At 35.3% G+C, this 22051-nt stretch overlaps 1 protein-coding gene across 1 annotated transcript; it reads right to left on the bottom strand.

Annotated features, from left to right (window-relative positions):
• Positions 1-12344: 12344 nt before the first annotated feature.
• LOC109802357 (uncharacterized) lies at positions 12345-14835 on the bottom strand. The gene is made up of 3 exons (XM_020363694.3): positions 14526-14835; positions 13210-13356; positions 12345-12680 (listed from the first exon to the last, which is right to left on the bottom strand). The coding sequence occupies exons 1-3, from the start codon at positions 14706-14708 to the stop codon at positions 12537-12539; spliced, it is 474 nt and encodes a 157-aa protein (XP_020219283.1). The 5' UTR covers positions 14709-14835; the 3' UTR covers positions 12345-12536.
• Between the last annotated feature and the right edge of the window lie 7216 nt (positions 14836-22051).

Here is a 22051-nt window from a genome sequence, read left to right as displayed (position 1 = left end):
CTTCATAATTTATTTAATCACCATAATAAAAAATAATTAATGTAAGTTAAAAAACTCAACACTACAAGAAAACGGTAAATAAGCAGTAGAAAATAAGTGTCGGTTAAAAATTAACGCAAATAGTGTTGAAAAAGTCAATGTTATTTTAAAATGTAGCGTCAACTTTTTCGATACTAAACTTAAAATAAATTTAAATTAAATATTTGAAGTTTAGTTTTAAAAAAGCCAACGCTATTATTTAAAAATAAAAAAGAGGAAGGTTGGTATGATTTTATGTGAGTTTTACCATTAAAATCTTTTCCTCTAATATGAGTAAGTCATGTTTTTCTCATGTTTTTGGCCTTAATTGTAACTTTGTCCTCGTGAGATTATGTAATAATGTAAAGACTAGAAAAGGCTATGCTAGTCGACCTTAGACATGCCTTCGTGATAGGTAAAGAGTTATGGTTTGTTTGTTTGGAGATGGGAGAAATAAAAAGAAATGAGAAACAACACCGAGAATTGATTTAATAAAAAATGAAGTAAAATCAGGTTAAAAAAATACAGTAAAAACTATTAAATTAATTTATATTGAATTAAATAAAAAATCAAATTAATAAATTTTAGCATATTTAATATTTTTATTATTTTATTTATTTATTATTATAATTAAAAAAAATGAAGTTGCATCATGATGAAGTTGGAGTGTCAACAGTAACTTTCCCTTCCTCTCTTCCCTCCTCCCAAATCAGCCTTCCAAATACACTATCAAGGTAGTTAATCACAAATCAGGCTGATCCACCATAATAAATTAAAAAAAAAATTAATAAAAAATTTATTTATCAAAATAAATAGTTTTGGTTACATTGAATTTAGAAGAAACAAGAAAGTGTTAGTGAAAGAGACGATTTCCGAAAAACATTAAATAGAAAACGTGAAAATATTTGACATCTTCCTGTCACTCTCGTCATAAAGTACCTTATTTTTATTTAGCAAAATGTATATAAAATCTTGAGAGGCAAAGACGTTTTCAAATCGATATTTCTAAAGTTACATTAGCCTCTACACAGGTATGAAACAGGTGAGTATGCATTAATATACTTAATTTAGAGTTATCGTAAATTTATAAAATTGATTTTTGTTTAAATATTAATATTAAACCTTATTTAAATTTTTTTTATTAAAATTAATTTTGAATGTATAATTATAAATAAATTTAGAATGAAGTTAAACTAGCACAATTAATTTGTTGCAGAAATAGTAAGTAAATTTGAAAATTTATTTGAATTAAAAAAATTAAATAATATTATGTTTTATTGATAAAAGTAATATAAAAATTCAGTTGAAAATTTAAATTAATTAAGATAGATTCCAGTGATTTATTTTTGCGTTAAAAACGCATATTATGTCATTTTGTATCTCAATTATTTGCGAGATATAGATGGGGTATTTATTTATTTTGCAAGAATAAAAAAATATTTTAGTATGATTTTTAAAATATTCTTATAAAATAAATATTGTTCTTACAGGAAATCTGCTGTAGAGCTGATCCGCCGGGTAAGATCGGCGAGCCTCCTTCACTGGTACGCTGGTGCTCCAAGATGGGGGTGGTACCTGCAAAAGAGACTCCGATGCTAAAGTTAGTGTTTGTGGGAGTATGAGTCTCGTATAAATAATGCACATACCTTTGTGTGAATTAGGGTTGTCTTGAGCCTTGGGCATGAGATAAGACATGATATGATAAGATATGATATGATATGATATGATATGATATGATGAGATATGATATGATATAATTGGAGGGCGGTTCTGATCTGGGACGAGATCCCCGGGTTCGGGAATGATCTGCCCAAATACCGGGCCCCAAATACCGGGCTGACGTCGCTCAGCGTGTGCCTGGGGTGGCTTTGTATCGCTAATCCGGGCTCGGAGCCCGGGTGCGAAGTACAGTCAGTACACTAGCCCCCCGAGCTCTGAAGGTCGTAGGTCGAGGAGTTAAGACCGAGCTCGTCAAGGAGGACGACGTGGAGGATAGCTCCTGCGAGAATGCCTCTACGTAGGCCAATTTTGTTATAACCTAGTTTAATTTTCCCTTTGCTTTGATTTTCTGTTTTGAATTCAAGCGTTGAACTCTGGGAACTTTGTTTGTATATGCATATTTTTCTTCTGCCTTTATGTGTTTGCGTTTGGTTTTTGCTTTGCACACATTTTGAGACACACGTTCGATGTCTGTTGTACACTCTCATTTTTGGTGAAAGCTCACGCTGAGATCCGAATTCGGCCTTAATTTTAAGTAGTTTCTCCTGAAGGTTCGAACTCGATTTCAATCGAATCAGGATTTGAATTCGATCTTAGATCTAAGTAATTTTTGTGAAGGTTCAAACTTGACCGTAATAAGCCGAGGTTCGAACCTGACCTTAGATTTTCGTGAAGGTTCAAGCTTGATCTTAAGTAGTAGTGCCGAGGTTCAGATTTGACCTCGATCATTCCGAGGTTCGGGCTCGACCTCAAGTTCGCGTGTTTAAGGTTCGTATTCAACCTTAAACAAATACGTTAAGGTTCGTATTCGACCTCGAATAAACGTGTTAAGGTTCGTAGTCGACCTCGAATAATCGTGTTAAGGTTCGTGTTTGACCTTAATCGTACTATAGTTCGGATTCGACCTCAATCATACCGAGGTTCGAATTTGACCTCGGATTTTTCATTAAGTAACTTTGCGAATGTTCGGACTCAGCCTTTGTCATACCGAGGTTCGAATTCATCCTTGGATTTTCTGTTAGATAAATTTTGTGAAGGTTCAGACTCAACCTTAATCATGCTGAGGTTCGAACTCGACCTCAGATTAGCATAAGGTTCGTACTCGCCCTCGAATAAACATGTCGAGGTTCGTACTCGACCTTAAATAGACGTGTTAAGGTTCGTATTCGACCTCAAATGAATGTGTTAAGGTTCGTATTCGACCTTAAATGGGCGTGTTAGGGTTCGTACTCAACCTTAAACTTTGAGTAAAATGATTTAATTAAGGTTCGAACTCGACCTTAGGCGAGGGCATCGAGGTTCGTATTCGACCTCGGATGATGAGGTTCAGACTTGACCTTAACAAGAGTGTCGAGGTTCGTATTCGACCTCGGATTTGGTTCGTACTCGACCTCAGATTTGGTTGAAACGATTTTATTAAGGTTCGGACTCGACCTTAAATAAGGATGTTGAGCTCCGTATTTGACCTCGACCTTTAACGAGGTTCGGGTTTGAATTCTGCTGAACGAACTTAAGGTTCGTACTCGACTTTAAATAAGGGTGTTGAGGTCCGTGTTTGACCTCAAACTTGGACGAGGTTCGGGCTAGTATTCGACCTTGAGATAGGGTTAGGTAATCCTTCACAAGGTTCGTTCTCGACCTCGGATGAGAATGTTTAGGGTTCGTATTCGAACCTCAAATAAACGCGTTAAGGTTTGAACTCGATCCTCAAGTGAGCCTGTTGAGGTTCATACTCGACCTCAGAATTTTAACGAGGTTCGTACTCAACCTCAAATTTTGAGTAAAATGATTTAATATTAGGGTTTTTACTGTCTACCGGCACATTGGCATTGTTAGGGTTTTACCTTGTGATTGCGGTGCAGTGAAAAAATTGTATTTTTATTCGTTTGATGACGTGGCATCTTTGGGCCGATGTGGTATTTCGATATCCATGTTTCATGGCCGAGCTGAGGAACTCGACAATAATGAGTTTGCTGCTTGGTCAGGCTAGTAAACCTTTGACCGGGTCAATAGATTGGTGAGGGACAAGTTGGCAACTCTGCTGGCCAGTACACTTGCCCCCCCAGCACCGAGTGATGTAAGAGCAAAGGGGCTTCTGAGGAGCTCCCAAATTTGATGTTTGAATGTTCTAATTCGATCTTGTTAAGTAGATGTGATTTTTAAGGGTCGAGCTCGACCTTGACATATCAAGGTTCGAACTCGATCTTGGTTAATAAAATGTGATCTCAAGGTTCGGACTCGACCTTGGCATATCAAGGTTCGAACTCGACCTTGGTTGACAAAATGTGATCTCGAGGTTCGGACTCGACCTCGGCATAACAAGGTTCGAACTCGACCTTGGTTAAGAAAATGTGATCTCAAGGTTCGGACTCGACCTTGGCATATCAAGGTTCGAACTCGACCTTGGTTGATAAAATGTGATCTCGAGGTTCGGACTCGACCTCGGCATAACAAGGTTCGAACTCAACCTTGGTTAAGAGAATGTGATCTCAAGGTTTGGATTCGATCTCGGATGAGAGTATTGAGGTTCGTATTCGACCTCAAACCAAAGTTGGATGAACTTTTAACGAGGTTCGAATTCGACCTCGGATGAGAGTATTGAGGTTCGTATTCGACCTCAAACTAAAGTTGGATGAACTTTTAACGAGGTTCGGATTCGACCTCGGATGAGAGTATTGAGGTTCGTATCCGACCTCAACTTCGAGTGAAACGATTGAACTAAGGTTCGAATTCAACCTTGGGTGAGAGTATCGAGGTTCGCATTCGACCTCAAACTGAAGTTGGATGAACTTTTAACGAGGTTCGGATTCAACCTCGGATGAGAGTATTGAGGTTCGTATCCGACCTCAACTTCGAGTGAAACGATTGAACTAAGGTTCGAATTCGACCTTAGGTGAGAGTATGGAGGTTCGTATTCGACCTCAACTTTGAGTGGAACGATTGAACTAAGGTTCGAATTTGACCTTGGGTGAGAGTTTCGAGGTTCGTATTCGTCCTCAAACTGAAGTTGGATGAACTTTTAACGAGGTTTGGATTCGACCTCGGGTGAGATACTGAGGTGGAGCCCCAAGTTGCTGAGCAGGTCGCTCCAGCTACTGATGTGAGTGGTGTGGCATGTGGTTTTTTCTATTTGATGTCTGGTTTCTCTGTTTGGTCTTTGTCTGAACTTTAACGAGGTTCGAATTCGACCTCGGATTAGATTATTGAGGTTCGTATTCGACCTCAAACTCATGTTAGATGAATTTTAACGAGGTTCGGATTCGACCTCGGATGAGAGTATTGAGGTTCATATTCGACCTCAAACTAAAGATGGTTGAACTTTAAACGAGGTTCGGATTCGACCTCGGATGAGAGTATTGAGGTTCGTATCCGACCTCAACTTCGAGTGAAACGATTGAACTAAGGTTCGAATTCGACCTTAGGTGAGAGTATTGAGGTTCGTATTCGACCTCAACTTTGAGTGAAACGATTGAACTAAGGTTCGAATTCAACCTTGGGTGAGAGTATCGAGGTTCGTATTCGACCTTAAACCAAGTGAAATGATTGAAATAAGGTTCAAATTCGACCTTAGGTGAAAGTATCGAGGTTCGTATCCGACCTCAAATTCGAATGGAACGTTTGAACTAAGGTTCGAACTTGAACCTTGGTTAAGAAAATATAGTCTCAAGGTTCTGACTTGGCCTTGGCATATCAAGGTTCGAACTCGACCTTGATTAAGAAAGTATAGTCTCAAGGTTCGGACTCGACCTTGGCGTAACACGGTTCGTGTTTGACCTTGGTTAAGAAAATATAGTCTCAAGGTTCTGACTTGACCTTGGCATATCAAGGTTCGAACTTGACCTTAATTAAGAAAGTATAGTCTCAAGGTTCGGACTCGACCTTGGCGTAACACGGTTCGTGTTTGACCTTGGTTAAGAAAATATAGTCTCAAGGTTCGGACTCGACCTTGGCGTAATAAGGTTCGAACTCGACCTTGGAATTTTAACGAGGTTCATTCCCGACCTCGGGTAAGAATATTTAAGGTTCGTGCTCGACCTTATAATTTCAACGAGGTTCGGACTCGACCTCGGATAAGAGTATTTAAGGTTCGTGCTCGACCTTACAATTTCAACGAGGTTCGGACTTGACCTCGGATTATGGGTTAGACGGTTTGGCGAAGTGATGAGCGAAGCGGTTTGATTAAGGTTCGAAGTCGATCTTGTGGGGATGTTGAAGTTCGCATTCGACCTCGAATTTGTGATAAACTGGCTAATGAAGGTTCGAATTCGACCTTTAAGTGAGAATGTTGAGGTTCGTACCCGACCTCAAATTGAGATGGACGAAGGTTCAGACTTGACCTTAGGTGAGAATATTGAGGTTCGTACTCGACCTCGGATTTATGTGTTTGAGGTTTGGATTCGACCTTTAAGTGAAAATATTGAGGTTATGAAGGTTCGAATTCGACCTTTGAGTAAGAGTACCGGTGTTCGTGCTCGATCTCGGGTTTACGTGAATGATTTGATTAAGATTCATATTCGACCTTTAAGGACAGTACCGGGGTTCGTGCTCGACCTCGGGTTTACATGAATGATTTGATTAAGATTCGTATTCGACCTTTAACGAGAGTACCGGGGTTCGTACCCGACCTCGGGGTTTATGTGAATGATTTGATTAAGGTTCGAATTCGACCTTTGAGTAAGAGTACCGGGATTCGTGCTCGACCTTGGGTTTACGTGAATGATTTGATTAAGATTCGTATTCGACCTTTAACGAGAGTACCGGGGTTCGTACCCGACCTCGGGGTTTATGTGAATGATTTGATTAAGATTCGTATTCGACCTTTAAGGACAGTACCGGGGTTCGTGCTCGACCTCGGGTTTACGTGTTTAAGGTTCGTACTCGACCTCAGAATTTTAACGAGGTTCGTTTTCGACCTCGGGTAGGAATGTTTAAGGTTCGTACTCGACCTAAGAATTTTAACGAGGTTCGTTTTCGACCTCGGGTATGAATGTTTAAGGTTCGTACTCGACCTCAGAATTTTAACGAGGTTCGTTCTCGACCTCGCGTAAGAATGTTTAAGGTTCGTACTCGACCTCGGAATTTTAACGAGGTTCATTCTCGACCTCGGGTAAGAGTGTTTAAGGTTCGTACTCGACCTCAGAATTTTAAGGAGGTTCGTTCTCGACCTCGGGTAAGAATGTTTAAGGTTCGTACTCGACCTCAGAATTTTAACGAGGTTCGTTCTCGACCTCGGGTAAGAGTGTTTAAGGTTCGTACTCGACCTCGGGTAAGAATGTTTAAGGTTCGTACTCGACCTCAGAATTTTAACGAGGTTCTTTCTTGACCTCGGGTAAGAATGTTTAAGGTTCGTACTCGACCTCAGAATTTTAACGAGGTTCGTTCTCGACCTCGGGTAAGAGTGTTTAAGATTCGTACTCGACCTCAGAATTTTAAGGAGGTTCGTTCTCGACCTCGGGTAAGAATGTTTAAGGTTCGTACTCAACCTCAGAATTTTAACGAGGTTCGTTCTCGACCTCGGGTAAGAGTGTTTAAGGTTCGTACTCGACCTCATAATTTTAAGGAGGTTCGTTCTCGACCTCAAGTAAGAATGTTTAAGGTTCATACTCGACCTCAGAATTTTAACGAGGTTCGTTCTTGACCTCGGGTAAGAATGTTTAAGGTTCGTACTCGACCTCAGAATTTTAACGAGGTTCGTTCTCGACCTCGGGTAAGAATGTTTAAGGTTCGTACTCGACCTCAGAATTTTAACGAGGTTCGTTCTCGACCTCGGGTAAGAATGTTTAAGGTTCGTACTCGACCTCAGAATTTTAACGAGGTTCGTTCTCGACCTCGGGTAAGAATGTTTAAGGTTCGTACTCGACCTCAGAATTTTAACGAGGTTCGTTCTCGACCTCGGGTAAGAATGTTTAAGGTTCGTACTCGACCTCAGAATTCTAACGAGGTTCGTTCTCGACCTCGGGTAAGAATGTTTAAGGTTCGAACTCGACCTTGGAGTTTTAACGAGGTTCATTCTCGACCTCGGATAGGAATGTTTAAGGTTCGTACTCGACCTCAGAATTTTAAATGTTTAAATGTTTGTGGCCTGACCTTGGTCTTGCTTTCCTTGTGGTTTTCCGCGATCCTGGTCACGGAAGGCGGAGTGTTCTCTCATCTGGATGTATCCAGCAGCACGGGTGCGTAGCTCGTCCATGTCGCGAGGAGCTTCGCGACATAGGCTGTCTACAAACGATTCGGGCTTGAGTGCCATGAGCATGGCGTGTAGGGCGACCTCGGGATTCAAATTTTGAATTTTCACTGAGATGCTGACAAAGCATTGCATGAACGTCCGTAGTGGTTCGTCATCGCTCTGTCTGAGGCTGGCCAGAGCAGCTGACGTTATGTGATGAGGCCGACTTGTCGCATACTGCGCTGTGAACCGTCTGACCAGGGTGCCGAAGCTGTCAATTGACTCGGCGGGTAGCTAGGTATACCAGTTGAGTGCAGCCCCCTTGAGCGAGGTTGGGAAAACCCTGCACAGTATAGCATCCTCATTAGTATAGAGGTTTACCTGGGTGGTGTATAGATTGATATGCTCGTCCGAGTCGGTTGTGTCGTCGTAGCGGTCGAGGTGGAAAGGCTTCCGCCCAAAGGGGAGAGGTGTCTCCATGATACCGTCCACGAAAGGATGGCGGCGGAAGGTCGTCTGATTCCCCGTGCCGTGGGCAGGGGCGTTGCTGACGTCGTGCGTCGACCTGTTCGTCGGCGCGTGAGACCGATGTGTGGGAGGCTTGGGAGTCGGTGCCCTAGCCGGTGTTGGCGGTTGTGAAACCGAGTGCCCTTCGTCCTTATTCAGGTTACTTTGCGGAGGGGGTTGATCTGAGGGACGCCGAGGGAGTTGGGTGTGAATGCGCTCATTCTCGGCGACTAGTGCCGCTAGGTCGGCTTCATTAGCGGTGCGCGTTGCTGCTAGATCAGTTTCGTGCTTGGCACGCATGCTTTGTAGGTCGGCGGCGTGTTGTTTCCGCATCTGTTCGACCTGGTCGATCAGCCTCCTCAATGTTGTTGCATCACTATCCATGGTAGTTGAGCGATCTAGGTCGTCTGTTGCGCGTCTGTTATGGCTTCTAGTGAAAACCATAAGAATGGCCGATAAGAGCTGGTCTTGATCGGCCCCACGGTGGGCGCCAAATGTTCTTACCGGAAATCTGCTGTAGAGCTGATCCGCCGGGTAAGATCGGCGAGCCTCCTTCACTGGTACGCTGGTGCTCCAAGATGGGGGTGGTACCTGCAAAAGAGACTCCGATGCTAAAGTTAGTGTTTGTGGGAGTATGAGTCTCGTATAAATAATGCACATACCTTTGTGTGAATTAGGGTTGTCTTGGGCCTTGGGCATGAGATAAGACATGATATGATAAGATATGATATGATATGAGATGATATGATGAGATATGATATGATATAATTGGAGGGCGGTTCTGATCTGGAACGAGATCCCCGAGTTCGGGAATGATCTGCCCAAATACCGGGCCCCAAATACCGGGCTGACGTCGCTCAGCGTGTGCTCGGGGTGACTTTGTATCGCTAATTCGGGCTCGGAGTCCGGGTGCGAAGTACAGTCAGTACAAATATTATATACGGCATTTTATTATAAAATACTTTTATATTATCAGTTTATACGTATATTTTTTTTATTTAAAAATGATTGTCTGGTTTTCTTAAAATAAATAATATATCCATTGATAATATAGAGCTCCTTGCACAATCATTAAATTTTACTAGTAAATAAAATGTATGGCAAAATTTATATCCGAAAAGTCAACATGTGTGTATTTATTGATATAATGATATTTTAATATTTATTGATATAAAACTATAAGTTAATTTGTAGATTTAGAAAGATTCCCTTATATAAGAACTAATTATTATTGTTATGTTTGATTGTTTTAAACGTGGGTTTGAAGTCCACCACCGCTTATCCAAGGACAGATTATTATTGTGCCAAAACTATTTATTTTAGTAAATAGTCTTTTTATTAATTTATTTTTATAATTTTTATTTTTTTAATTTATTATGATGGATCAGTCCACAAATCGTATCCATTCATTTCAAGTCTTTTCTCCTGTTTGGTTTTATTATATATTTTCCTAAAAAATTGTATCATTATCTCTTATATATGTCTTAAATGCCTTGGTTGGAAGTCGCATCGCTTATAATCAAGTTGTCTACCAATAAAAATAGTGATAGATTAATAATTCTTTTAATATTATGTTAGTAATATTTGAAACTTATATTGGCTTATAATTGTTAGTGGATAAAAAAAAGTTTATTGTGAAATATTCTTATAAACATGTGTTTAATTAAGAAAAGTTGAATTGCTCATTTGATTAAAAAAAACAATTAGTATGGTTTAATTTTTTTTTCTTTTCATATTCATGAAATTATGTTGTGAATATTTCATATTGGAATAAACACTCACTCACTATTATATTGGTTCTTAAAACTAAGAAATTGCTCATTTAAGTACATATTATGGTTTAATTACTGATTTACTGTCATTTTAATTGCTATATATAGAAAGAAGGAAAAAAAAGGATTTACTTATTTTTAAGAGTAAGTCTATCTATATTTATCTCACTCAGTAACTCATGTTTTACACATCAAATTTCAACAATTCTATTGTTGAATTAAAAGCTCTTAATATATAAGTCAAGTCTGCAAAATTTTAAAAAATTTAAAAATTAATTAATGCTTAATTTTATTAATTTAAATTAATGTATAATTCTTTTATAATTATATATCAATTTGAATTAATGAAATGAAGTATTAAATAGTTTCAAATTTTTAAAACTTTACATATTTGATTTATATATCGAGAACTTTTAATTTAATTGTTAAATTTTTAAAATTTGATGTAAAATGAGTTATTGAATGAAGTAAGTTTAAGAAAACTTAATCTTAAAATAAGTGGATTTCTTTATATATATATATATATATATATATATATATATATTATCACTTTAGTCGTACATTTTTTTAAAAAAAAACTTAAATTAATTTATTTGTCAATTTGCAGTTAGAGTTATTTTCCAATTTCTTAATTTAAGAAACTAATATAACAAGGCTCAAATTGAGAGAGCAAGTGTGTACTCTTTCATGTTTGTTTCTTCACGGTGTTGGATGCACGTTTTATGATTCTTATGCAGAACCAAACACGCGCAGAGGGGCAGAGTTTGTGGAAAAACACTGACGCAACATGAGTTCAGAGGAAGTGAATAATAACCGAGAAACGTAGTTCCAACAAGTGAAGCAATCACAACAAATGATATTGTTGTTGCAGTATTGGTTTCCACATAAACACTAGAACCACTATTCTCTGCATTTACATATTCATCAAAATTGTATGTATTAATGAGTTCTTTTAAAGTTTAAGAAAGCTTCGTTAATAAATTCAAAAGGAGAACAAACTTTGGTTGAGGAAACACAAGCACTTGGTTATTTTAACAAGTTTCTTTTCAACACTTCTGTATGTCTTTCTTAAGTTTTGTATTCCTTTTTTTTTGCATGCCAATAATATCTTTTATTTTAGGATAAATGAATGAAATTGGCATGAAAAGAAACAGAGAATGGTACCAACGACCATAAGCCATAAAACACTTCTCCATCATCAACCAATGGATGGAATGGAGACTTAGGATCAGGCATACATGCAGAAATGCAAAGAAAAATCAGATAAAGAATCAAAATATAAAACAGTTATTTAAATTTTTGGCATGCATTTTCCAACTTGATCGCATCATTTTGGTAATGACAATCCTACATTGCTGATAGGTTTGTAAAAATACCTCATTTTGAGCATTCAACTCTTTAGCTAGAGTTACTCCACTTTGTAAAAGGACCCAACTTATTTTTTAATATATATTTATATTTTAAGAAGACGCAAACATAATGATATTTTTTTGTATAACTAAAGGAAATATTATTCAGGTGAAATTAGTTTATCAAAATGACAACCAGAACTAGGGATGACCATGAGTCAAATTGTATCAAATTTATCCTTGTTTAAATTTGTCTCAAATTTTTGACCGAACAATTTTTAAAGAGGAGAGTTATAATTATACTGATATAACTTTTATTAAGTATTACACCGCTTAATAACTTTATATTAATTATGAATTTTGTAAATTTAACCGTTAAATTAAAAGTTCATATCAGTTTATATGTATATATTAAATTTTGTGAAAATTCAACATTATGTCCGAAAATATAATGGGTTCAATTTCAAAGTCCACACCCATCCAAATCAATCTTGGACTTGACTGGGTTAGTGGGCTAGATGAGCCATGTTCAACCCTAGCCTTAATGTATTTCAAAGGTTGAAGACCAAAGTTTAGTACTACTATTATGCTTATCTAACAATTGAACTATTATTAGTTTTTTCTAGCTATGAAGTACTAAATATATAACATTTTTTTTAAACCATAAAAAATATAATCCTTGGTTCTTTTGCAAAACTCCGAAATATCTCAACAAACTTCATTTTTTTTGGGCTAGGAACGAGATTAATCCTTGGGATTTCAACACACTTATCACCTCTCCAAAGATGTATTTTATGAGAATCAAAGCAAATCTTCATCAAGCTCGACATGTATTGCCAGCTATGTGATACCTATTGAGTTACTCAATTGATGATATACACTTGAAATTATCAACATAAAGGAGACGACATTGATCTTAACATAATTTGCACACTTGAGCTACTCTCTGGAATGAGAATGTTTATGAATCCAAATGAGCAATATAATGACAAGAAAGCTATATGTTCATAACTTGGCAACCGTAATGTTATAGAAGGTGGTATGAGCAATATAAATCAAATTCCCAGTATTCTTCAGCTTAAACTCTAATGAAACCATAGTCACATTTCTTCCACTCTTCACCACAGAGGCTTCAGCTAGAACTTCTGTCTACATAAACAATGGAGAAACAATTCAGTTATTGAAGAATTTAACCGTGAGGAAGAACATAACACAACTCACCTACATTACATATTGAATGAGTAGAAAATTGTATCTAACAAAAATTTCAGCCTTCAATTCAACATTTCATGAACCAAATTTGGAACTTGAATGGTTCTATATTAGATCTCTCACTAATCACATTGAAAGCAATTCTATAAGTACATGCTTTTGATGCTCAGTAACAGTGCAAATGCAGTTTTACAATGCTAAGAATCCCAAATCCCGAGTTCCAACATCTCCTTGCTTAATGTTAAGGTCTAATACACTTTTGAAGTCCCAAGCTTACGTTTCAAATGCAAGTTATGCTAAAGCATTAAACTTCCTCAGGCAGCATTAATTCATAAGTATTTCTGAAGGCTTGAAATCCAAACGGTTTATTTATCATTCGCTGTTTCACAGAACAGACTAAGCAATAATGTGCATATGATATGACAATAGAGAGAATCAAATTTCAAATTCATTAGAAGGAACTCACATTTGTTGGAGCTCCAGATAGGTAAGACACATTCATTTCCCCAAGAAAAAGTTCCTTGTCCTCGGCAACAACAGTTCTAGCACACGCAATAGACATCAACTCAATCAAAGACCCAACAGACCCTCCATGCAGTGTTCCAAAATAATTCTGCAAGTCCAATTAACAAAATGAATATCCATCAACAATATATAACATTAGTTAATCCCCCCTCCCCCAACATAAATTTTAAGAAATTAGACCTCTGAAATAAAATAAAAATGGCTGCTCAGAAAGAAAACGATAGAAATTTTTATTTTAAACAAAGTTGCAGCCTCTCAACTGACTCCACAGATTGTGATTTCTGTTATGCTGCAATCTCCGAAATCGCAGACAAATGCAACATGTGTGGCTGCAATTATGATCGTAATAATATAGCATTTGCAATTTTGAAACATTGGTCAGACACAGCCAAAAACTATTATACTCCCAAACTGATTATGCTCAATGTAACCAACAAGAATTATCTAGAAAGTCATCAGTAATTCCAATTGATCCAATTAACTAAACCTATGAAGCTCATATGCTTATTACATCACGAGTGTGACATGACATGGGATTACCGGTTATGAGAAATTCTTAAAAGCTCAAGACACAATATGACCTACACCATACATAAATCAATAATATTTGAAAAGAGAGATTGTTCGAGTCTCATTCATATATAACTATATCACTGTATGATGATTAAATTTTTCCAAACAATACCTGTGATCATAACAAAAACCATATTTACATATCTTTTCCTTATTCATATCTAAATATATATACTTTCTTCCAATGAACATGTCACAAAAATAACAAATCTTACCCCCAACCCATTTTAGAATGTCACAACAGGCACAATTTGTCCTATTCGAAAGAAGGTAAAGATTACAAAAGAAAAGATAAGAGTTGAAAATTAAAATTGTAGTCCTATTCCAAGAATCAAAGTGGTGTAGAAAACTTATTGGTCCACAATATTTTTTATGAAGTTAAAAAAATTAAAGATACTCCCTCCCTGGATACATATCCAAGCAAATCACATGCATGTCATGTCTTCACTCAGCTATTTGCCAACAGTTTATCTTGCAAATTAAAGGTAATCTCCACAGACCCATTTCACGGAACAAAGAAAAAACGTAAGCTTGATATTGATACCGAAATTTAATAAGCATAAACCAATTTATGAAGAACCTCGATTGACAGAGTAAACAGTTTAGAAGTACAAGCCTTTTTGTTCCCAATTTTTGTGAGGCACCAAACAAAGCATAACGAGAAAGAAGAGAAAAAGGGGTTACAGAGATTGAGGGTTTGACAGCAATAGTGCAAGAAATTCGTCCCCTTTTGATGTCGTTGACTCTGATGAAGCTTCCAAAGAAGTGGGAGTAGAAGCCGCTGGTTTCACAACTCTGAGGAATGGGTTTGTACATGCCCAAACTTTTAAGGAAAGTGTGTGTTCTGGAAACATTTTGAGGGTCCATTTGGTCGGAAATTTACGACGGTGTTTTAGATCGAGTAGCAGAGGAAGCTTTCTTCGCTGTTCGTGTCACTACCCAAACACTGCCATTCTCATTTTCCTCACGGTAAGGTAGCTAAGTTTTTAGAAGAAAAAAAAATTAAAATGCATATTATAAAATGTTCTTATTAAGGGAAATCCTTTAATTAATTAGATGATCAACACGTGATCATAAAGATGCAATTGTTTTATTATTTAATAGTTTCAGGTTAGTAAAAAGAATAAAGAATCTATTTAACAAAATTATTTGTCTAAAAATATGAAATAGCATAAAAGATATTTTATAAAAATCACAAGATTATTCTTGCTTTACTTTTAAAAGGATATAAAGAAAATTAAGGTTCTTATATTTATTCATAATTTCATATTATCTAGAAAAAATTAAGTAAATCCTTTTTATGTTTTATTTCTTTTCGTTGTTTTTTTTATTTATTTTTTATTTTTTTACATTCAAATCTGGCCGATTTTCAGCTGAAAACAAAAATATTAATTTTAGAAAATAAAAGGAGAAAGTAAAATTGAATGGGGTCTGTGAGACCAATAAAGAAAATCTAATTAGAATAAAAGGGGTTGGTTGAGCTCACTTCACACAAATAATGTACAGTTCAAATCCAATTTACAAATAATCTAGACAAAAGAAAAAAGAGAAATACATAAATGCATTAAAATAAAAATATAATACAAATAAAAGAAATTTATACACAAGTCATATTTTTTCAGGAAAATGTCTGCAACCTTGTTTCTGCCTCTATTGCATGTTCTTTATCATTAATTATCTATGCATTGCTTAATCACCACCACCAATTTAAAAATTCCTCTGCACTTGAGACACCGTTGTCAAAATATTAGCCCAGCAAATAAATCAAACAATTCAATTAGAGTGCTTATATAGATCACTTATTTGTTCAGGTTAAAGGTTCATAATAAAGATTACACTGAAAATCGGATAATATTATAAAAATTGGAGAGCTTGAAAATGATTTTTAATCTCTTAAATTTAAGGTAAATTTGGTTTTAATTCCTCAAATTTAAAATTATTTTTTTAATCTTATAGTTTTCAAAAACTTGTTTTAGTCTCTTAAGTTTCTAATAACATATATAAAAGTGATAGATTAAGATAGTTATGCAGTATTTGTGCATCAACTAAGTTTAATATGATATTTTTATTAACAAAGATATTAGTAGATAGATTTTATGGGACAGTATTTGATAAATTTTTAAACAAAATTCGAGTATAAGGACTAAAATAAGATTTTTAAAAATTATAGAACTAAAAATTTTTTTAAATTTGATGGACTAAAAATAAATTTACCGTAAGTTTAATAGACTAAAAACATATTTAATTTTTTTTTTCATCAGATTAATGGATGGGGAAGGTAAACCTACAAAAATTCAATACAAACAGGTAAATGTTATTGGCTCGTCATTACCCTTTATCTCATACACATTCAACTCCTTTGTAACACAATGATAGGTGTGACACCCTTTATCCCACATACGAATATAGACGTATAAAATAACAATGATGGAAAAATGTTTGCAAATAAAATTTAAAAATTAAACGAAGGTTCATAAATCCCCTTGGATAAGGGTATCACATGGTAACACGTCACAAAAAAGAACTAACAATTGTCTGGTATAACAATTACAAAATGAAAATTAACATGAAGTCTTAAACATAAAGAAACCAACAAAATAGAATCCTAGTTAAATTTCTGATGTCACATCCTATCAAAACACAACATTTAGTACAAGACATAAGCCTCATCTATAGCCTCATCATCCACATAATGACTATCACCTGCATCACATACATACCAAGGATAACACAAGAAACGAAGAGTGAAAAACATCTTACTTTAACTCACGACGTAAAATACGATCGAATAATCAAACACACAACAACAAAATATCACCATATATATATATATATATATATACAATTAAATTAATAACAAGGTATAATTAGATCAACCATGATTCACTACATCACTCATCATGGTTGTTATGTAATGTATAATGAGTGATGTGGTGAATTGTGGTTGATTTAATTATACCTTATATATATATATGTGTGTGTGTGTGTGTGTGTGTGTGTGTGTATTTGTTGATTTGTCAATTTTCGTGCATGTGATGCATGTTACACGAGACTCAATGCAATATCATATTATCATGGTGCATATTCACAATTTGTCAATTTGTCATTACATTCCACACACAATAATTTGCCAACACCAATACCAATTCACATTCAGTACATCAATCATATCTCACATTAACATAAAAACATACTCGATACATCATACTTAGTTATCCATATCAATTAGTATAAGAGTCACATGTTCACAATTCAAATACAACAACTACACATCGTCCGATACACCTCAAAATAGAATAATTATAAAATCATACAATCATATGTTAATATATCAACCATAATAGCTAAGAGACTATCATCAAACTGAGCATTTATATTAATAATTTAACTAATATAGAAATGTTATTGATATCACACCTTAATTTCTTACGCATCGTTATTACCAAAATACTTCAAGTCATTATTAATAACCAAATCACATTATAACTTATTCACAATTGTTCTCTCTCATGATTTCTCTTTCCTAAACATTGATAAAGATACCTCAAACCATTCATAAGATCAAATACTTAAAGGGTAAATCCATTCATCATCACCATTTACAAACTACATTTTTATAACTTAATTTTCTATGGCCTCAAGTGGTCCAAATACGATGTCTAAAGCTATATACATGCTACCAAGTTAATCTTAATTTTGTTGGAAATATAAGACAATTATCTACAACTTCTATGTTGACCTCAAGAGTTAATTATGTCATTTACTATTTTTAAAAAATAAAAAATTGCAACATTTTAGCCTAAATCTAACAGCTTGACTTTCGTTTACTAATTTAATTATAACTTGAGTTTTAGACCTTTTTAGGAGATTCTAATGACATTTGAAAGCTAGCATTTAAGGCTACAATTTTCATGAACACCACAAAAGCAAATACGACCATCTACTTGTTTAAGCGAGCCAATCATTCACTTAAGCGAGGTTAGCTTGCTCGAAGCAAGTGTTGAGCAAGGTCAACTCACTCAAAGTGAGACAAAACTCGATCAAAGCGAGCACTACTTGAAACTCCCTGTTAGGACTCACTTGAGCAAGCTTGAGGTCACTTGAAGTGAGATAAATTTGCTTAGAGTGAGACTATGGTCGCTCAAAGTGAGTTACGACAATCTAAAACCCGGTATTATACTATTCATGGGTTTCTAACCTTTCCTATACCATTCTTTAATACCTTTAATTCAAATCCAATCGATAAGAACACTACAAAGATCAAGTTGTACATCTAAAAGGCATGAATTACACTCAATTACATACTCTTATAAACTTTTCATATAATCATGAAAATGCATTTTCTTAAGATTCTCACAAGAATCAACAGACAATCCAAGATTTACAAGATTATATCATTATAGGAAATTAACCATACATATACATTAATAACATCAACTAAAGCATTGCAGAATCATATGATAAATAGAAACACAAGAAAAATCATAAATTGGAATTTTCCCTCATATGGCGCATACAACAAAAAAGAAATTAAAGATCAATTTCACTATCTAACATATACCGCAGATCTAGAACGAGATTACTCACTCTCCCTTACCTCGATGAACGTTAGACAAAGGACGTGGATCTCCAGGGTGATCTCCAATGAGGTTTTCTCATTTCTTTAGAGTGTAGACATAAAGAGAAGGAAAATAAGTGTAAAACATAAACTGACGTAACATTTCTCAACTCCTTAACCCACATTTAACCTTCTAATAAAATAGTCAAACTGTAATTCCACTTCCCTCCCTTAAAATATTAAAAACTTGTAAATAGATAATATATAAAATAAGCATATCTCTCTCAATCCAATTATAAATAAAATAAATAAAATAATTATAATAAAAAACACATTTTTTTCTAAATACTTATTATAACAAAATATCATAAAAATAAATATTTTTTCAATAAATATTGTACAAAATAATTTTATAAATATTTATTAAAAATATTTATAATTATTAAAAAAATAAAATATTTTATAAATTCTCTTTAATTAATTAAAATATCTTTTAAATCATTTTAGAAAATTCAGAATGTTTCAAAGAAAGGTAGAGGTAAAGCGATAGTTGGAAACAGCCGGAAAGGAAAAAAAGACTCAATATAAAGAGATGAATGAAAAACTTCCCTGAGAGCACCTCTAGTGGGAGGTTCTTAGAAAATAAGCAACGATGCTTAGAATCATTTGTCATTAGAGTGATCCTGCATGGCAAGAGAAGTTCCTATTTTTTAAGCTTCGGAGCTTTAGTAAGGGCATCTCCAATAGAAGTAACTCATTTGAGTTGCTTCATGCATTGAAAAATGAAAAAAGTGATCCCTAGTGTGTCATGTCAGCATTAAGCAACTCAAATAGAAATTTACTCCAATGGTAAGAAACTTTAAGAAATTCAACTTTTAGAATTTTTTTCCAAATCATTTATGAACCAAATTAAAAATTTTATTAAAAAGGACAATTGCACTACAATAGAAGAAAATAAATTATGAGAAAAAATACACAATAAATAGATATTAAAAATAAAATAAAGCAATAATAAATACATAAACATTATATGAAATTAATTTTCATCATTATTATTTCTGAAACGTTCCCAAATATGTTCAATAAGATCTGCTTGAAGTTGGCGGTGTATTATAAGTGTCTAATTAGTCTGATGAAATATAAATTTGAGACACTTATCTAGCACAATTTTTGTATATATTGATATAATTTTGGCCAATACACTTAGAATCAAAAAGAGGCTCTTAATTGAAGTCATTATATGGAGTGATGATTTTTCTTATCAAAATTTCCCTTTATTTTGCAGATTTTGAAGATTGGAACAAGAAAAGAAGTTTGGAGGCAAACGGCTCAGCCATTCTAAAGGGTTGAGCGCTTTCAAGCCAGAGAGATTAGCAAGTGCAATAGAGGAGAGGCGCTCAGTCTTCCCTAAGTGCTAAGCAATTTTGGCCCCGAAAAAATGAGTACTCTCTGCCTCCTAGGCACTCAACGGATTTCAAGCGCTCAGCCCCTTTGCTTGCTTAAGGATGAAGGAGTCTCCCAGGCGCTGAGCCGTTAAAAAGGGCTCAGCCCTTTGGGTTACTTCATGATGAAGGATTCTCCAATCCGCTCAGCCATTTCCAAGCGCTGAGCGGTTTCTTCTCTTTCTTGCCTACTATGTTTTAATTCTAGCAACTATAAAAGGGGCAGAGGAGAGAGAAAGCAGGATCAGAAGTTGCACGAGAGAAAGAACAAAGTAGAGAAAAGGAAATAGAGCACCCTAGAGCTTGTGGGAACGCAGTTCTTCGCATGATCTTGTTCTTCTACCTTTCTTCTTGTTATTTTGTGCTTTCTTCTTCTATGGAGAGCTAAAGCTCTAGGGTTGGGATTAATGTAGTCATTGAACTCCTGTGTATTCCTTTTTGATTCATATGTATTTATATATATATATATATATATATATATATATTACATCTATTATTCAGTGCTAGTAATTTGAATTCTGTTCTTAATGCTTAGATAAACTAATCATTTATCTTTGATCTTGGATTTAGAATTTGGTTGGAAAACGTTTTCTGGATCTAGATTTGAAACAAATCACCTATTACTTTTGAAAGCCAGGGATGGTTTTGAAATTAATAGTTGCAACAAGTTCTAATTCTTAATGCGGGATATTTAACTTAATGAAGTGAGGAATCATTCATTGAGTTAAATATCTTAGAATTTCTTATGCCAAGGAATTGGGTCTGAATGAATATAGAGAACTCAATGGAAATGAGTAATAGAATCATTTGCAAGAATCAATAGGAATACATAGGAGGGAGATTGATGAAATTTAATCCCAACTGTTTATCATATCTATTTTCTTAAATTTAATCTAACTTTGGTTACTTAAGTTTAAATCACTGCTCATATCAAATATTTAACATGGGTGATTATTCAAGCTTTGAATTTATAAGTAAAAATTAGTATAATAGAAATCAAAATCTACTTCACAAGTCCCTGAGGACCGACAACCTTTTTACTATACTACAGAGACTTGGGTGCGCTTGCTTAGAAAACTAACAGTGTATTCGTTTGTCATGAACGTCTGCTCTCCTTTGAAGGTATGTTGTTCTAAAATTGGGATGAGCATCTATAGATATTTCAGATCTTGACATGTCATCATCTACACCATCATAATCAATATAATTTTGATAGGTGTCTCGCTCGTCCTCGACAATCATGTTATGCAATATGATACATGCATAAATTATATTTTTCATTATTGCGGCATCCCAAAAACGTGTCGGGCCTCGTATGATTGCGAATCGAGATTGAAGCATTCCAAATGCACGTTCTACATCCTTTCTTGTTGATTCTTGTCGTTGGGCAAATAATTTCCTTTTTTCCCCCTGTGGCATGGAGATGGTCTTAACAAATGTAGCAAATTCTGGATATATGCCATCTACTAGATAGTAACCCATATTATATAAGGTTCTATTCACGGTGTATTGCACTGTCGGAGCAATTCCTAAAAGAACTTCTTTAAATACAGTAGATGCATTTAACACAGTAATATCATTATTCGAACCTGCAATTCCAAAAAATGCATGCCAAATTCACAAGTCGTGTGATGCAACAACTTCAAGAATGATTGTTGGGTTGGCATGATCACCTCGACAAAATTGACCTTTCCACGCAACTGGACAATTCTTCCATTCTCAATGCATACAGTCAATTGAACCTAGCATTCTAGGAAACCCACGTGCCTCTCCCATCCGTAGTAGTCGTTGAATGTCTTCGTTATTAGGGCGTCTCAGATACTCACCCCTAAATATTTCACAAATTCCTTTCACGAATCTTTGTAAGCATTCTACTGTAGTGGTTTCACCAATTCTAATATACTCGTCCACAAAGTCAGCAGGTGTGCCATAAGCCAGCATACGAAGAGCAGTTGTGCACTTTTGCAACAGTGATAGGTCCCTTCTATGTGTTGCATCGAGCCTCATTCGAAAGTACTCATCATGATTGCTTATGGCCTCTACAACTCGGAGAAACACATGTCGTCGCATGCGAAACTTTCTTCGGAACTGAGTTTTTGTGTATACTGGATTTTCAGAGAAATAGTCATTGAACAATCGTTCATGACCTTCCTTACGATTTCGATGAACTACCCTCCTTGTTTGGTTTGACCTTGTGGTGTTGGGAAGTT

The sequence above is a fragment of the Cajanus cajan genome, chromosome 4, assembly GCF_000230855.2.
Source record: "Cajanus cajan strain Asha chromosome 4, NIPB_CcT2T_4, whole genome shotgun sequence".
In the NCBI taxonomy this organism is placed as follows: Eukaryota; Viridiplantae; Streptophyta; class Magnoliopsida; order Fabales; family Fabaceae; genus Cajanus; species Cajanus cajan.
This window is presented reverse-complemented; position numbering and strand designations above follow the sequence as displayed.

Excerpts from the sequence above, each read along its gene's own strand:
- LOC109802357 (XM_020363694.3), bottom strand. The coding sequence starts at position 14,708 with ATGGACCCTCAAAATGTTTCCAGAACACACACTTTCCTTAAAAGTTTG. Across the intron at positions 13,357-14,525 it reads CTGTCAAACCCTCAATCTCT|AATTATTTTGGAACACTGCA; the intron begins GTAACCCCTTTT and ends TTGGACTTGCAG. Across the intron at positions 12,681-13,209 it reads TATCTGGAGCTCCAACAAAT|ACAGAAGTTCTAGCTGAAGC; the intron begins GTGAGTTCCTTC and ends TTGTTTATGTAG.